The sequence below is a fragment of the Lycorma delicatula genome, chromosome 3 (genome assembly GCF_047948215.1).
Source record: "Lycorma delicatula isolate Av1 chromosome 3, ASM4794821v1, whole genome shotgun sequence".
Classification (NCBI taxonomy): Eukaryota; Metazoa; Arthropoda; class Insecta; order Hemiptera; family Fulgoridae; genus Lycorma; species Lycorma delicatula.
This window is the reverse complement of record NC_134457.1, coordinates 113,416,645-113,434,588: the sequence shown is the minus strand read 5'-3', so window position 1 is coordinate 113,434,588 and position 17,944 is coordinate 113,416,645. Positions and strand designations below refer to the sequence as shown.

At 29.6% G+C, this 17,944-nt stretch overlaps 1 protein-coding gene across 1 annotated transcript in view; it reads left to right on the top strand.

Annotated features, from left to right (window-relative positions):
• Window positions 1-17,944, top strand: part of Dhit (regulator of G protein signaling double hit) — a 108,063-nt gene that overhangs the window by 50,243 nt on the left and 39,876 nt on the right. Inside the window, exon 2 of the mRNA XM_075358951.1 lies at window positions 7,656-7,739. Coding sequence (XP_075215066.1) covers window positions 7,656-7,739 — 84 coding nt within the window. The remainder of the gene's footprint in view (window positions 1-7,655; window positions 7,740-17,944) is intronic.

Genomic DNA, 17,944 nt, shown 5'->3' with positions numbered 1-17,944 from the left:
TCTTGGCAACAATGGGATTTTAAGATACTTTTATTTTTTATTGTATTCTTTCATTAATATTTTTGGTCTTCCGTTGTATATTCCACAACCATTATAAAAACCGTCCGCTACAGCCAAAGTAACGGCAGAATGATGTATTATCATGATGTTCACCGAATGCGATTGGGGTTACTAACTTAATAATTCACATAACTCAGCACAATCTTTTAACTTACACACAAAAAAAAAAATAATAATAACTTATTTATGTTTCGGTTTTTATGTCGCTATCAATTATATTTTTAGTAGATATTTTAGACAGTTTTGACATGAAAGTAAATGAGTAATTACAGTTAAAACTATTTTTGCCATTTGATCAAACAATACATTTTAACAGTTATTAGATAACTGATATTAGGTTATTTGTTAATGATTATCGCTGTTGTAACTAATTATCTGTTGTTATTTAAAAACTTGATTATAATTGTTTTTTAAAGAATTTTTTTACGTTAATTTTTCTTTTAATAACCTTTTATCATTAGCCCCTTGTAATCTGAAATGTATAATTTTATTATTTTTGTTACGTAAAACCCTATCTCCTAATACTCAAGATAAAAATATCTAGGAGAAGGTAAACCGATGTATCTTACAAATAATCAAGTTAGTTTTATAGAATTCATTGCGTATTTATACTTGTGTTATCCGTAAATAACTCTTAACTTACCAAATTCTTCTCTTCTATTCTTCCTTTTACAAAGTACAAGGAAGTATTCTAATCGCGAAAAATTCCGGTTTTCAGATTTCAACGGAAATATTCATTTTGACCATTCCTGAATCAATTTTGACTATTTTCGGCGTGACGTCTGTACTTACGTACGGACGTACTTATCTCACATAGCTCAAAAACGATTAACAGTAGGATGCTGAAATTTTGTATTTAAGACTGTTGTAACATCTAGTAGTGCACCTCCCCTTTTGATTACAATCGATTGAACCAAAAGTGTTCAAAAACGTGGTGCAAGTTTTAAACTTCAATAAGGTCTTGTATTCAGGTACTCCAAAAGAATGGCGTTTCGTTGTAAATACGTAGTAGGTCCCCGATTTTAATAAACAGTGTTAGTCGGTTACTTTTTTTTAACCTCCGGGCCCACCGTTAGGTATTGCTTCAGAGAATGAGTTGAATGACAAGTACCGTGTGAAAATGCCATGCCTGACCGTGATTCGAACCCGGGGGACCTCCGAATGAAAGGCCGAGACGCTACCACTCGCGCCGCGGAGGTCGGTTACCTGGACCCAAAATGTATCACGTATGTCTCTACTACATCTATTACATACGGATTAATACGTCCGTAGATGAGTTTATGCTGAGTATATTCATGCTATGTAGAATTTATCAGCAATACTAATTAATTGCTTCACACCCCGTAGCGTTTCTTGTCAATTCGTTTACATTTTTTTTTTTGTTAGTAATTTCAGTACTTTTCTCTTAAAAATGCTTTAAATAAAATCATTTAATTAGTTTATTTTAAAAAGTATTTATCCTCTTGCGTATTACTCCTGCGTATGAGGCCTTCTCGGAGAATAATATTTTTTTTCTAATTAATATAAGGTAAAAGTTTATATTTTTATAATAGATAGGCCTCTAGTAAACTACTTATGAAGTTGTTTGGTTTATTATATTTCACCTGTTACTATTTTTTTGTGAATAATTAATAAAATATGTAAATTTATAAGGATTAATAGTTTACGTTACAGATAGGTATTGAATTCATGTCGTATCAGAAGCACCCGACTCGACACAACAAAGGGGTTAATCCCAATCTCCAGACAAATCAACTCGCACCAATGTAAAGATAATCACTGTTGTTAATAATAATTATTTAGCTGTTTACTGTATCTAAATTGATCAACATACACCCATAATGTCAAACTGATTTTGTAATGAGATATAGATCGATTTCAGATACGATCAGCTACCTCTCAATATGTCATTCGTAAGTTTCTATCTTTAAGTCTTTTATTGTTCTTTGAATAAAATACAATCTAATTAAGAACATTGTAATATTATTATTATTAAATTTATTTTTCTTTATCTTAACATAACCAACTATATGTTTATTATAATTAACGAACAACACTCTTCTTACATTTTAGAGCTTTTCAAAACCTATTTAATTAAAAAATTCGTTTGTACAACATTTATAAACCACAGTTGTAAATACTTTACTTATAATATCTGCCTACCAATGCATTTAAAATATACACTTTTACAGAAACAATTAAATATATCACTTTTACAGAAACAATATTACTCTGTCAAATACTTTTAAACAATATTAATATAGAAAAAAAAAACAATATTGAATTACTTATGGCTCAGTTTAGCGTTTATATAAATCTGTGTTCAAGTTATTTTCATTACCGCCTGCTGTGTAATTTATTCTATTAAATTATGCTAATTAATTAATTTTATTACTGTTAATTCTTCTATTACTTTATTCTACTTTTAACTTATTTTATTTTTGTTACAATTTTTTTTATTTAGTATCATCACGAATTTAATTTATTATTATTTTATCTACTACTGCGGACTTCTTCTTTCCCTTCGCTTATTTAGGAAATTGCCTATTATATATCCTATCTGTACTGATCCATCCATCTCCTCTTTAGCCAACTTTCTTAGAATTCTAGATACGAGACTCGGCTGATAAATTTTCAACATATAAGCGTAGCATGGGAATAAAAAGATATATTGGAGTTAAATAAAAAATGAATAAAAGTACAATACCTCACCCACAAAGTTCAGTATTTATTTTTAATATAATCCTCGTTTAAACTGATACACTTTTCCCAACGTGTGACAAGTTTTTTCTTTTCGTCACTGAAGAATTCTGGTGGTTTTTCTCGGATCCAAGTGGCCACAGCTTCCTTCATCTCATCGTCGGTGGTGTAATGATTACCTTTGAGATCCCTCTTGAGATAAGGGAAGACGTGGAAATCTCACGGAGCCAAATCTGGCGAGTATGACGGACGCCGAATGGGCTCAAACCTTACCTTATGGAAAGCCTTCAGAGAGTTTGCGCGGTACCCATCGTGCACAGATTTTACGGTAACTCAGTTATTCGATAATATGGCTTACTCGTCCTTTAGATATGCCTAACTGAATAGCAATGCATTGCTGGGTGGTTCGCCGGTCACTTTGAAGCAAATCGTTCACCTACTTTCGATGTTTCACGTCAGTCACAGAAACTGGCGTCCGCTACGAGATGCGTCCTCAATTGTCGCTTTATCAACTTCACATTCACCAAAAACAATTTCAATGCCCACCTATTCACAGTACTCCTGTCAACAATTTCACTAACATAAATCGCTTTTAAAAGAAGAAAAATATTCGTAGGATTCACATTTTCTGCTGTTATTAATTCTGCGCGCTGCTTTAACCGTGTTGATATGTTGGCCGTACTCGACTCCATTTCAACTGCTACTGAAAACAAACCGGTAAACGGATTTCAACGCATTATCGCAGGTTTGTAGAGGGGGGTTTTAGCTAAAATGTGCTGCCACGCCTAACTCGATAGTACCTTTTGTCTTCGTGTAGCACGCTAGTGAGCAAAATTTATACATATCAAGTTCCCTACCCTTGAATTATGAGCACTAGTTAATTTCCATGTCTGACTTCCAAAAAGGCAGGCCGATACAGTATGAAACTTATATGAATACTTGTATGAAAAATCGTTACAATTTCGTCGTTTTCCTTAATAGAAAAAGTCTTAATGAAAATTTTCAAAAAAATTAGAAACTGCGTTTGGCTATAACTTCATAACAAACCCATGCTCAAAGATAAGAGTTGAAGCAGCTCCTCACTTCAATCACTCAATTATTAAATTTTTGAGTATTTGAAAACTACTGCTATAATGTACTGCAGTCATAAACTTAATTGTTTCCTTTTGTAATATCTCAGAATATATCACTTGTCCCTACTTCCGTACTTTTCTTTACAACCAATAATTATTTATGATACTCCGTGTGGATTATTGGACTTCTGATTTATTGAAATTTTCTAAAGCTATAGCAATAGTATTTAGAATACTAAATTGCTATATTATACTACTATAGTATAATATTGAATAGTACTAATAGTATAATGTGTACTAAATAGTTAAATTTATTGTTATAAGTATATGTCAGTTTTAATCTATATTTTGATAAAAACAAGTTCATTTCAAATTAAAATGATAGGAAAACCATTTTAGATTCTTTAATGTATGAATTTAGAATTTTAATTGCTTATACCTACCCGAATCTTGAACTAGGCTTGCATCTAAAAATCCTTACACTGTACCTGTTGTTCTGATATTTCTAATTTAAGTTATTATTTGTTTTTCTATACAATATAAGGGTATTACCGATAGAATTACGTATAGCGGTGTAAATAAAACATTTTTTTTTATTCCCTAAACTGAAGATTTTGCTACAGCATACAAAAAATGGATTATCGTTCATTTACATCATATGCTGTCGCCATTTTCTTGTAGGTAAGTTTTTACAAGAGGATTCAATCTAAAAAAAATATTCCACCTAAACTCAGGAAGACTAGGTTAAAAAGATGATAAAAAGAGAATGTTATAGTAAAGCACTATAATTTTTATTTGTTTAAACATTACGTTTTATATTTTTAAATAATAATAATTTCCAAATCCTCGTTATATTTTGGTACTATTTCTTGATATACAGCAAACAAGTTTTTATATATAAAAATAATATTCTACATGACAAGTTTAAACAAACTACATATAAAAAATCTTATATGGACACCACATGACTTGCTTGTACGCTTATTAAATTACATAAACACACTTTTTTTACATTTAAAGTACGTAAAATTTTATTTCATTAATAACTTCTGATATTTTTTTCATTTTTTTTGTTATTATTGAATTGTTATTTATTGTATTTTTTTACAATATGAGGTTAATAAATCAATAAAAATCAATTAAATTAAACAAAATAAAAAAATAAAATTAAAAATGGAGATCGGATTCGAACCTCTGGGGTCCAAATATTTCATTATTAAAAATTTTATTTGGCTATAAGTTTGGAACCAATGAAAATAAGTACCACTTCTGATATATCGTTGAAAATCTCTGAATGAGGGCTTATTTATGCAGTTAAGAAAAAGACCAAAATCCAAATTCTTTGGATTTTGGGCTTTTTTGGACACTTCTTGTCCAGTCGATTGCAATCAAAAGGGGAGGTGCACAACTAGATGTTACAACAGTCCTAAATCAAAAATTTCAACTTTCTACGGCTAATCGAGCTACGCGAGATACGTACTACGTACAGAAATCACGCCGAAACTAGTCAAAATGGATGTTTCCGTTGAAATTTGAAAACCGAAATTTTTCGCGATCACAATACTTCCTTTACTTCCTTATACGAAGTAAAGGAAGTAAAAATACTCAAAACGATTTAAATACAAACCGATTTAATATGTCTTTATACAGTACAGTAATAGATTCCTAACGTGATAGAAAATTTCAGTTATACTCCAATCATATCTACTTTATCTAGCCTAATAAACGAAACCCACCGGCCTGGTCTAGTGGTGAACGCGTCGTTCCAAATCAGCTGGTTTGGAAGTCGAGAGTTCCAACGTTCAAGTACTAGTAAAGGCAGTAACTGTTATACGGATTTGAATACTAGATCAAGGATACCGGTGTTCTTTGGTGGTTGGGTTTCAATTAACCACACATCTCAGGAATGGTCGAACTGAGACTGTAAAGACTAGACTTTATTTACACTCATGCATATCATCCTCATTTATCCGCTGAAGTAATACCTGAACGGTAATTCCCGGAGGCTAAACACGAAAAAGAAAAGCCTAATAAACAAACGGACCGCAACTGAGATCATATCAGTTTTACGACAATATTTTAAATATATAAATATATATTTCAGTTGAAAAATATAACCGCCTGCAGTGATGTCAACAAGAATTATAACACAACAGCAATATCGGTGTCTGAATGCTACCCGAATGTAGCTAAATATGTGTTAACGTGATTAAAATTCCTTATTTAGTGTAAAATTGAATTTTTTTTCTCATAAAATGTAAGCTAGTGAATTTGTGTGAAATTTGATATTGATAAGTTATTACGTAATAGAAAATGAGAATTATCAAGAGCTCAAATATTCAACTAAAAATAGAAAGGACTTACCTCAGAGCAGATAACGTTATGATCCTTATTGGTTCTTTGCTTTAATATTTGTTATAAAAAAAATACCCGTTTATGACACTTTTCCTAGCGATTTAGAATTTGCAAACTTGCAACCACTTTGAAATATTAAGAAAAGAAAATAAACAAATTTGTTATTTGATTTTCTCAAAATTATTATTTTTTTTAAATCCAACAATAGCTGTTTTGCTACACAATATCTTCTTCGTGTATTAGAGGCAGAATTTATGTATACATATATATATATTTTTTTTTTAAAATAATTTTAGTAAAATCAAATAACATATCTGTTTACTTTCTTTTCCTAATATGGATTTTCATCAAGTAACGGTTTCCTCCACCGATTATCTAAATATTTTCAAAATATATCATTTTATTTAAAATTTTGATGTTGGGTTTTAAATTCTGATAGAAAGTATAAGGATCTGTTTGGTTTGACGTCTTTGGCTGATGTAGTTAGATGGATTCTTCAATGCAAATAGGTATACAATATCATTGCAAGTTAGGTGAAACCTATGAACTTATTTTTTGATATTTGATAGCGATTCCTTATCTTAATTGTTACAAATTAATATTAAACATTTGAACTTCATTCAGCTCTTCTAGTGCCTACATTAATTCCAGTTGTAAAGAATGGATAAAAAAAAAGGTCAGAGTTCCACCATGAGACTTTAACTCGATATATCCATATTAAATTAAAAATTCCAAACATTATTGTGTCTTGACCATTTTATAAATGTACGTTTTACATGTACGAGCATATTTATAATAAGAACTTTCAAAATAAAATATTTTTAAAACTATTTAATTTTACATAAATCTATGTAAAAAGCAACTTGAAAAATTGAAAAAATTTCTGACAACAGTTATTTCATTGCAGGTGGTGATAATATTTTACATTGAAAGTATTGAATTGAGATATCTTTTTGATTACGAGTAGTTGTAATTTAATTAATTATTTTACGTGTTTCTTATGGTAGCGACATATATTAATTTTTTTTAGGTACAAACCATTAAAAGCTGTTCTCTTTGTAAAAAAAAGTTGTGTTCTGCATGCAGTCGTTCGCTGAGGTGAACAGATTGAAAATTTAATTTGTACTAGTAGGACTGAATATTATTACCTGCACTTCGGTGGGCTTAATATGCTGACATGCACCAATATATTCGGTTCAATGAAGAAAATAGTGAGGAGCACGTCAGCTCCTTAGTAAGCCTTACATATGATGTTTTTTAGAATGGCTGTGCAATTTTTAGATGTAATTTTTGTCAGCAAATGAAATCACGTACAACCAATCTATAGTTGTGCCGTAAACAATCTACCGATACAAATTTTATATATTATACGTAAAATTATATATTATTGTATTGGTTTTTAATTTATTATGTTTAGTATACTGGCTTTTTTTATACCTTCTGTCAATATTTCTTTTTCTTTTCCAGTTTGGCAGTGAAAGGCAGCCAAGACAACGGGTCCAAAAACAAGGACTCAAATTTAGACTCGCTCAACTGCGATGGAGAACCTCCGTAAGTATCTCATTTGATTCTACTTAATTATTCAATTATGTCATCTTTTTTCTGATCATATATCAGAAGAAAGTATTACTACTCCAATCGGATTTTTTTCATTATTATTTTTTTCTTTAATTAAAACAGATAAAATAATTTTTAATACAGAGTATGAATTTGAAGGAACTTGGTCTGTGCATGGTATACAAACGCATAAGCGTTCTGGTTCAGCTGAACCGCAGTTATTGAAAGTTTGCTGAAGATTAAAGGGTTTAATTCCAAGCCGTTCATAGCAGTCGTGCATTCCCAATGCCAAAAATGCAAAAATTGATTTTAATGTTGAATAATTATTTTTAAATTTTTGGTCGTTTTGAAATGAAAAGGCAAAACACCAAACCATTTTAAATAAAGGTAAATTGACAGATGTTTCTGACTTATCTTTTTAATTTACCATGGAGAATTTTAAGAATGATTAAAAGTAAATTAGGAATTATGCTTAACGTGGATTTAAAATTCAGTTGTTACAGAAATGAAGCCGGTTGACTATAAGGTGTGATACATTTTTTGATTGATTACTTGAAAACAAAGCTGTTATAATGATTTTTAATAGCTAAGAATATTTTCGTATAAGTGAACTTTAAAAAAAAAAATGGACAACCAAGGACTTAGGGTGAATAGTTTACAATAATAAATTATTTTTTGTAGCCTAAATTGATTGATTTAGATGATATGTGGTTCCAAACGTACTATGACAAGATGTCATACTTATTGTATGACAAGACTAATTAAACAGCTAACGAAACGATCACCATTTGTAAGAATTCTTTCATGAATCGGTCATGTCAACTGACCTTCAAAATCATGAGGTTTAATGCATATGGATTATTTTTTTGGAGTTTACTTGAAAAGTAAGTCAAACGCTAAGAATTCAGAAAACTAATTATAAGATTAAAGGAGAGATTCGATGGCGAATTCGAGAGATTATCGCAGTTATTCTCAGATGTTATTGAAGATATCCATAAAAAAAAAGCCGGTGGCATGTAAAATTGTTAAAGTTAAGTGTTCTGCCGACGCTTTTTTAATATATAATTGCAATCAATCATATTATTATACGCAAAAAATTGCAAAGTTTTTTTAAATTAAATCCGGTAGTTTTATTGAGAAATCTATTACTTGGCTAAAAACCTACTACGGGTAGTAAATATTAAATCGGGTACTAAACATTTTTATCGTCAAGATATATTTTTAAATTTTTAACAAACTGATTCAGTGTAAGTTTCTATTTTTAAAAAAAAATCTGATGTGGACACCACATGACTTTCTTCTCCGCCTATTAAACTACATGTTTACATTTTTCTTGCTGAACTTCATTTAAATTTATTTCATTTGAAGTGAGATACGATTCTCCAATTCTTTAACAAAATGGATAGTTACACAACTGCAGTGGTGGACACTACATTGCATCACATTTTTTTTCTGGAGTCCGTATCAATATTTTACATTAGTTTATATATTAATTTTGTTTCACATCGCTCAAGTAGTTATGTGGTGTATGTGAGAGTAAGTGGGATCCGTAACCATACAAACATCAGTTCGAATCTTCATATATATATATATATTGATTTATTAATAATTATTGACCTCTGCAAAAATGTTTGAATTAAAATGAAAAGTACATAAAAATTTTATTTCACTAATAACTTCTGATTTTTTTCATATTTTTTTCAATCGGAAATTAATTATTTTTAAATTTATTTAATAATATTTAAATAAAAAAAAAGGAAATGAAGTTGGATTTGAACCGATGTGCCCTCCCCTTGTAAGAGCTAATTATTTCATTAATTAAAATTTTATTTTGCTATAACTCTGAAACAAATGAAAATAAGTCCACTTATGATATATCGTTGAAAATCTCCCAATGATGGCTTATTACTGCAGTTAAGAAAAAGTCCAAATCCAAATTTTTTGGATTTTGGGCTTTTTTGGACACCTTTGGTCGGGTCGATTGCAAGCAAAAGGGGAAGTGCACAACTAGATGTTACAAAAGTCCTAAATCTAAAATTTCAAAATTCTACGGTTAATCGTTTTTTTGGTTATGCTAGATACATACGTACGTAAGTGTGGTCCGTTGAAATCTGAAAATCGAAATTTTTCGCGATCACAATACTTCGTACAAGGCAGTAAAAAAATTATCCAGATCGACTTACTTAATTTAAGATAAATAAGGGAAAATACAAGGTTAAAGTTTGAGCTGTAGGATGTAGCATGTACGTAATTCATAATATCTTTTACAGCTTGTGGTTGTTTGAATTTTCTGATCACAGGAACCTTAATCTGGTCCGTGTTTGCACAACAAATACAAAAATCTTTTATTTAACTTTTTTCCTGGTAATTCTCTTCTTCGTGGTTGTTTTTTTAATAAAGACTTGTAGAGAAAATTTATTCGCATTATAAAGCTAAGTTAACATTAATCCTGATTCTTTAAATGGGTTTAAATTTTCCCAGAATGGTTAACTTCCATTTTCAAAATCAGCAAATAACGATATTCCTCGTAATTTTCGATTTGTAAGGCTGCGTCTTTTATGAAAACGCCATAAACGATGTTTTTATAAACGCTTTCGATATATGATGATTGCTGTTAAAACAACAGCAAGAAACATCCAGGTGTTTTGTTAATCTTTCAGCGGCAGACTAAATTTCTATATCATGAACACAAACGCCAGTCTTTCTCTATTTTAAGAGAATTACCAGAAAGAATAATTTAATAAAAGTTTCCTACATTTGTTTGCGCAAACATGTTTATATTAATGTCTCAATATAATTTATATATGTATTTTAACTTTTGTAAATAGCTTCCTTCAATTTTTTATTCTTTTTAAATAAATTGTAGAGCTCTACGTTAAACCTGACATTCTTAAGAATGAGGCCCCTGATTAGAATTCACTGCATGATGCATTTTTATTTAATCAGTTATCTTGGCTTTCAGATGTTTAAATGTTCTAAAAGAATGAATCAACGAATTTATTTTATACATTTTGTGTCCTCCAGAAAAAAAAACCACTGTACCTTATTAAATAGTATTTTGGTGACATTTGACCGCAAAACATATGAAAATTTTTATAGCTACTTTTAATGACAGTAAATGCAAGACTTATAAGAATAAGTCTAATAATATGAACAAATGAAGACATTTGTTCATATTCAGCAATATTAATTTTGTATAATCAATGCGTTTTGGTTACGCATATTATTATCAACTATCTCATTTTAATTTAGTCAACTTATCTTTGTCAGTGTATGTTATAGTGTCATCGTATTTGATTGTGACCATGTTTCTCTCTTATATGTTATCAATAACTTCTTCTGTATTGATGGTGAACTGGAAGAAAAATAGGGAGACTGTAAGGTAGTAAATATTTATTGTTTTGGAATCAAAAGTACAAAAGTAAGATTTTAAAAAAGATTCGTTTTGTTATAAACTGACAACAATTTACTGTAACTCAAAATCCTTGTACTTACTATGAAAACATATATTAAAACCATTTCTGAACATAATTACTGTTGATTTTTTGGAGTTTTGAGGTCGGGAGACGAGCTTGGCGATGCCCTAATTGAAGAATTCCACCGCGTTTTCCTTTAAACAGATTGGTGACGATATGGTGGACTTACTCATCGTTCTGCATGCATTTTCCATTTAAAGGTTGCCTTAGATTAAAGGAAAAAATGAAAATCAGGTGGCGTCGATTCGGACCGTTCAGAGCACAGTCCAATACATCAAAACAGTTTTCCGTGTTTCAAGCAACGTAAGCACGCACGTTGTCATAAATAAATAGACACTTTTATTTGATGATTCTATACAACCTGCCGTAATGTAAAAGATCCAAAAAAATGGATTTTGAAAGTTTATTACATTTTGAGATAATTTTTTAAAATGAAACGCGTTAATTTAAATATTATTATAGGCTCGATTCTGCTCATGTTAGTGAAGTTCTTTCTTTCTTTGACTAATATTAATTTCGTTTTGTAATAATAATTAATGTGCTTATTATGTTTGAAATGAGTTGTGGTACCTTGTGTTTGAGTTTGTTTTAATAAGTTGTTTGCGTTCAAATGAGATTATTTTATTCTCAGAAGTCAGTGGAATGAGAAAAGAGAAAATTTGAATAAACATTTGCGTAGGTTCAGTGCAGGATGTCTTTGTTTGTTATGATATATATGTGGCTGTCACGCACTGTATGCTTCGTGGGGCGCTAACTATAATGGATGCGATCAGACAATGGAACTATGAACGAAAACATTTACACGGGTAGTGAAGCCGACAGCTGCAATCGATTTAAGTCTCACTTATATTCGAATTGCGCTTGTATACAATGACATTTATCTTTGTAAAACATAAGTAAGAAAGATTGTATAACATTTTTTGTTATAATTTTACTTTTTAAATTATGTTGATGAAAAACAATATTGGTTTTTTTTTTGAAGTCATAAAAGTATTTATTAAACCCTTACAAAACTTCTGCAACTCGAAGTTATTCGTTTAGTTCTCAAGATCGCCAGTTTGATTTCTATTACTTGAGGAAACTATTGTAATCCGATATAATTATTTATTAATTCTATTATAATACAAGAATATTTTTAATGGCCCATGACACTAATTTAAAGGTAGTAAAAACGAATTAATTAAATTGATTATTATTATTTATTTATTATTGATTATTATTAAACACTTATTATTTTAATAAACTGAATATATTCATTGATATAAATCATAATGTTGATTAATAAAAAGTAAATAATAGCCAATATCTATCTGTTAATATTGCTCAATAAATCTTAGTCCTGATTTCCGTAGGCTCCATATTTGTTAAGAAGAGAATTGCAATATTACAACAATATTTTAATAACAACTTCAACAGCATTGCAGAAATAAATATTGAAATCTTCAATTATCTAAAAAGAATAAATAAGTGAAACTATAGAAAAACAGAAATGAATATTGAACGTAATAAAAAGCTACATTTAATACATAAAAAAGAATATTATGTGTGTGATACGCACGCGTGTGTGCGCCTTACTGCGTGGATGCAGTTAATACTGATGATTTGGAGCAACAAGAGAGTTTCAAGTGAAAAATAATTTCCACATGATCTCTTAAAATAATTTTGACTTTGAATTCTCTTAAAAAATTTCCATCTAACTTTCCCTTTTTTTTAATCCTGCCTCCTGGAACCATACCACCAATTAAGAATGAACCCATTCTGGGAGGTACCTTTGTCTACCTAAGTTTCCCGTAATATAACTTAACTTCGATTTCTCTTATAATAATCTTGACTTTATATTTAATGGTCCACAGCCTTTAGAATCCTTTCCTCAAATCATGCAAATTCAATTTTAGTTACACCTTCATCCTAATGTACAATTAGTATCTCAAAGATAAAACATAAAATATCAATTATTTCATATTTTTCTTTTAGTATCAATCATTTATTATAATCAAATTGAAACTTCTTTCTGATCTTTTTATTTACAAGATATTTAGTCATTACTTTTCTTGTTATTTAATTTTAAGTTACATCTATAGATTCAGTTTCTTTTTCAACCATTTTATGCTTAACATTCATATCAGACTCTTTTGAATTTACATAGTTCAAAGTAAAGCATCTTAGGTCACATACTTCCCTTTTAAAGTTGTGTAAGAATAACTATTAGGACCTGTTGAAACAAATTCATTATATAATTGTCACCTCCTAATTCTTCTGTTTGGGTTTCAATTAACCATACATCTCAGGAATGGTTGACCTGAAACTGTACAACAGTTCATTTACTCAACACTTCATTTACATTCATACCTATCATCTTCATTCATCCTCTGAAGTAATACCTGAGCTGTAATTCTCGGAGGCTAAACAAGAAAAAAAGGATTCTTTTGTTGATTGAATGTTTATAATAGTACACTATATTATCACTAAGTCTATCCAACATATGAGATTGTACAATCTCAATCTTTCATTAGCTGTTGTGAAAGCAGCTATAAACATTAATAATTTTCAGGTCTTCTATAAAGTAATCTTTCAAGTTGCATGTTATCTGTACTATATCATCAGTTGGTTTGGTCCAAGCTGGTTGTCAGTCAAGTTAGTTTTGTCCAGCCTAAAATCTAATTTGAATACTAGATCGTGGATACCGGTGTTCTTTGGTGGTTGGGTTTTAATTAACCACAGATCTCGAGAATGGTCGAACTGAGACTATACAAGACTACACTTCATTTACACTCATACATATCATCCTCATTCATCCTCTGAAGTATTATCTGAATAGTAATTACCAGAGGCTAAACAGGAAAAAGAAAGAAAAAGTCTATAATCTAAAAATATATTATAAAATGCCCATGTAACACATACGTATAAAATTTGATTCATATTTATTTTGTGTCTAAACTGACCCCCTAAACTGTTCAGATAAGTAAAAAATTAGCCTTATATAATGCCTCAATAATAATTCAATAATAACAATTAAAAAAATCAGAAGTTTGCATAAATTTTTGCTACATTTAAAACAAATAAATGTTCATTTTATTGACATTTTTATTGAAAAATTACACCATATACATTTTGTCCCTATAACTTCCCCGTTAGAAGTTCCTGGAAGAGGCAAAATTTTAACTTGTCCTTGCATTACTATTCACAATGTTTAGAAAATTCAATGTTCTAGGCATATATTTTCTTGATTTTATATATGGTATAATTAGTGATTTTCCCAAACCTTGTAAATAAAATTTTCTTTTGGTTAGTGAACTTTTAATGTAGTTTGGATTGAATGATATCCAAAGAACATTTGAATTGTATGCAGATATGTCAAGCATGTTCTAAAGAATTATCACTGGCCACTGGTTAGTTTTATGTTTGCTACTGTTGTGGCCGAGTTGGTCAAGAAAATCTACAGCACTATTACTAGCATTATAATCTAAAATGATATGTGGTTTTTTTGTCAGTGCTCGGGCTTGTTTCTACTTCAGTATGTAAAGTGCTCATAAAAACAACACTTTTGTTCTTTTTTGGAACATAGTTCACTGCTGTTATGTTATTAGCAAAAAAGAAGGATGAACTGTGAACATTCTTATTCATCATTTGCAACAGCAGTTCTTTCTTTTTTTTTCTTACAAAACTGAGCATAGTTATTTTATGTCTTAGAGAAACTGCCATAAATTATAAAATGTAAAAAAATGATCTATTGTAACATTGTGATCTCTGAGTCACTAGTAAAATCACATACAAGTCTTTTTACCTGATTCTTCTCTGGCTGGCCACCTGTAATTTTTGTATGTAAGAAGTACTACTATAACATAATTTCCATTTCTTTACTTCATACTTTGGGAATATATTGTTTGAGAGGGTAATAGCCACAAAATCCAACTAATTGTTCATCAATTGTACATTTTCATCAGGAGAATATAATTTTGGTAGAACTTTACCCACTTTTCTCAAACTTCATGCACAGGAGCTAATTTAACTGTATGCCTTCATTCTTGACATGTCACTGTATTATCAAAATATAAAACTTGAGATATTGAACAAAACATTTCAACAGGTATAGTTGTTTGTAATATGGGACAAGTAGTAGTATCTGAATCCCATAAGTTTTTTTGTTGATTCCCCAAGAAAATTATAAAAGCCCTTCAGTAACAATAATCCACAGTATGCTTGCATTGGGATGTGATCTAAATTCACCCATTTTTCTCCATACACTTGAGACCACTCAATATTAGTCATTTCTATCACTTCATTTTTTATAGAACTGAAAATAAGACGAAAAGAACTCATCAAGTTTGTTATCCTGGAAGATGCATACCTAGTGACATTGGGTGCATTTTTGATAATGTTTTAGGCAGCTTGTCGTGTTGTTGTGTTGCTGTGTAGGCTCTACCTTCCACTGAATCTCTCTATCCTTAGAAAGTATACTTGTGCTTGCTGCAGAATTTCTTTGCATTGCTCCACTATTCACATTAGAGTCATCATTATCACTATCACTCCCGATACTTACATAATTTTCAATCTCTAACAGTTCTTCACTGTCCAAAACTGCAATGTTTTCTTGATCTTCACTCAGTTCTATTTGATTTGCCATACTCATATTGTACTATATAAACTAGTGAAACATGACTAAATACACTGAATTTTTCTAATCTATATTAATAGAATCATGCCTGTTATGTGTGCAAGTGACATGACAAAAACTCATGTTGAGACATGCTTCATTACAACAGTCAAGTAAAATTTGTGAACATACTCAATTACATAATGCTCATTATTTTATGAATCATTTGTTTTATTTGAGTAGTATTTCATAATTGATGATGATATAATACATACAAGTTTGGGCATATTAAACTTCCATCCAAACAGGGACATTATACTGTATACACAACCACAATATCCCTAACCCACCTCATCCACAGTGGGTAAAGCTACATAATATAATATAAAATACACATCGGGTCATATTGATCTGAACAGTACGTTAGTACAAAACTAAAAGTAGGGCAATAATAAAAAAATAATATTAAGAATAATCATATGGCTAAATCCTTCAAAACAAAAGTAATGATGTCCTAAAAACCTAAAGTAAATTTTCAGTGGAAAAGAAAAGAAGTGGGTTAAAAAAACCTATGCTGAAATAATTAACAGACTTTTTACAGAAAATATTGGACATCTTGGTACAGATGTAGTGGATGTAAATTATATTGAAAACTACCGTAAACAAGAAGGATTGTTTAAATCGTTAACAGATCCTTTTTGTGACAACATAATGATTTTAAAAATTTTAGTTGCAAAGGATGGAGAACTTAATAACAACATACTAATGGTTAAAAAAGAAATTTGTGCATCTTGTAAAACTTATTTATGAGGTCAATTTTCCAAGTACAAGTTAGCGGGACATGAATAAAGGCTAAAAAAATCTAAACCTTACTGTAAATTTTATTTATAACAATTGAGAGCTTCATACTGACATGATGGACAATGTCAACATCACTTTTACATTATGACGATCAGTTATTGTATTTATAATTTTTGTTTTTAAAAAATTCAAAATTCATCTAATATATTAATTTGTGAAGGAAATAATTATGATCCACAACACAAAAATGTTTCTGATGATGGATTAATATCCCTAAAGTGCTCGGACATAATAATAAAAATAGTTGATAAGTGGAAATTATTATATAATTAATTTATAGCAATACCAATGGGCCATGATTGATAATAAAATTAATTTAAAATAACTACTTACAAAGTGGAACTTGCAAACATTAAAATAGAACAGCTTTTAGAAAAATTTATCTGGAATTTTAAAAATTAGAAGAGACAATTGTTTTCTTTTGAATTTGGATGTTACTCTGGATTTTACAGGGATATTTAATAAAATAGAAATGGAAACAAATTTATGCAGAGATTAAATTTTTTATATAGCTGGGGATGAGCTGCATAATAACACCACAAAAATAATTTTTAAAAATGGCGAGAAACTGTTGTACTGTTTATAAAACTATTAAATTATGCACACTGGGTTAACAGTTTAATGACTAAAATTATTGGTTACAGCAGTAAGCTTCCAGAAAAACACAAAAAAGAAAAAAATAATCTATTTTTTTCATTAATGCATTTAGTTTTAATCTTTTACAAATGAATTATCTAGAAATTTTAGAGAAGCCAAAAGGTAGAAAGAAACTAGAACTTGCACACAGAGCATGCATTAAATCCGATAAAACATATTTTTATATTTCTACAAGATAGTTAACTTTTATATTAGAAGATGTAGATTTAGCAGAAAGAGGTTTAATAAATACAGAAGAATACATTTAATTTATTAACACAAAAAAAAACAGCAATTTAAGTAGTTACAACCTGCAAGATATGACTCCACTTGTCGAACCTAAAATATTTTGTTTAAAGAAAAGAAAACAAGAAGCGGAAGAAGAATAATTTTTATTAAGGAAAAAGAAATATGAAATTAAAACAACAATGTTTTTAGAACAAGTTAAAGAAGCTTTAAAGATAAGAGAAAAATATTTAAAAATTTAGAATGCATTTCCAAATACAATGGAAGGAATTAATTTTACATTCCAAATTCAATTTGTATGGTTTCTTGATAAACAACGGAAACAAATGTTAATTCTATAGTAAAACCAGAAGGAGACATGCTTTTAAACTTTGTTATCTTAAAGA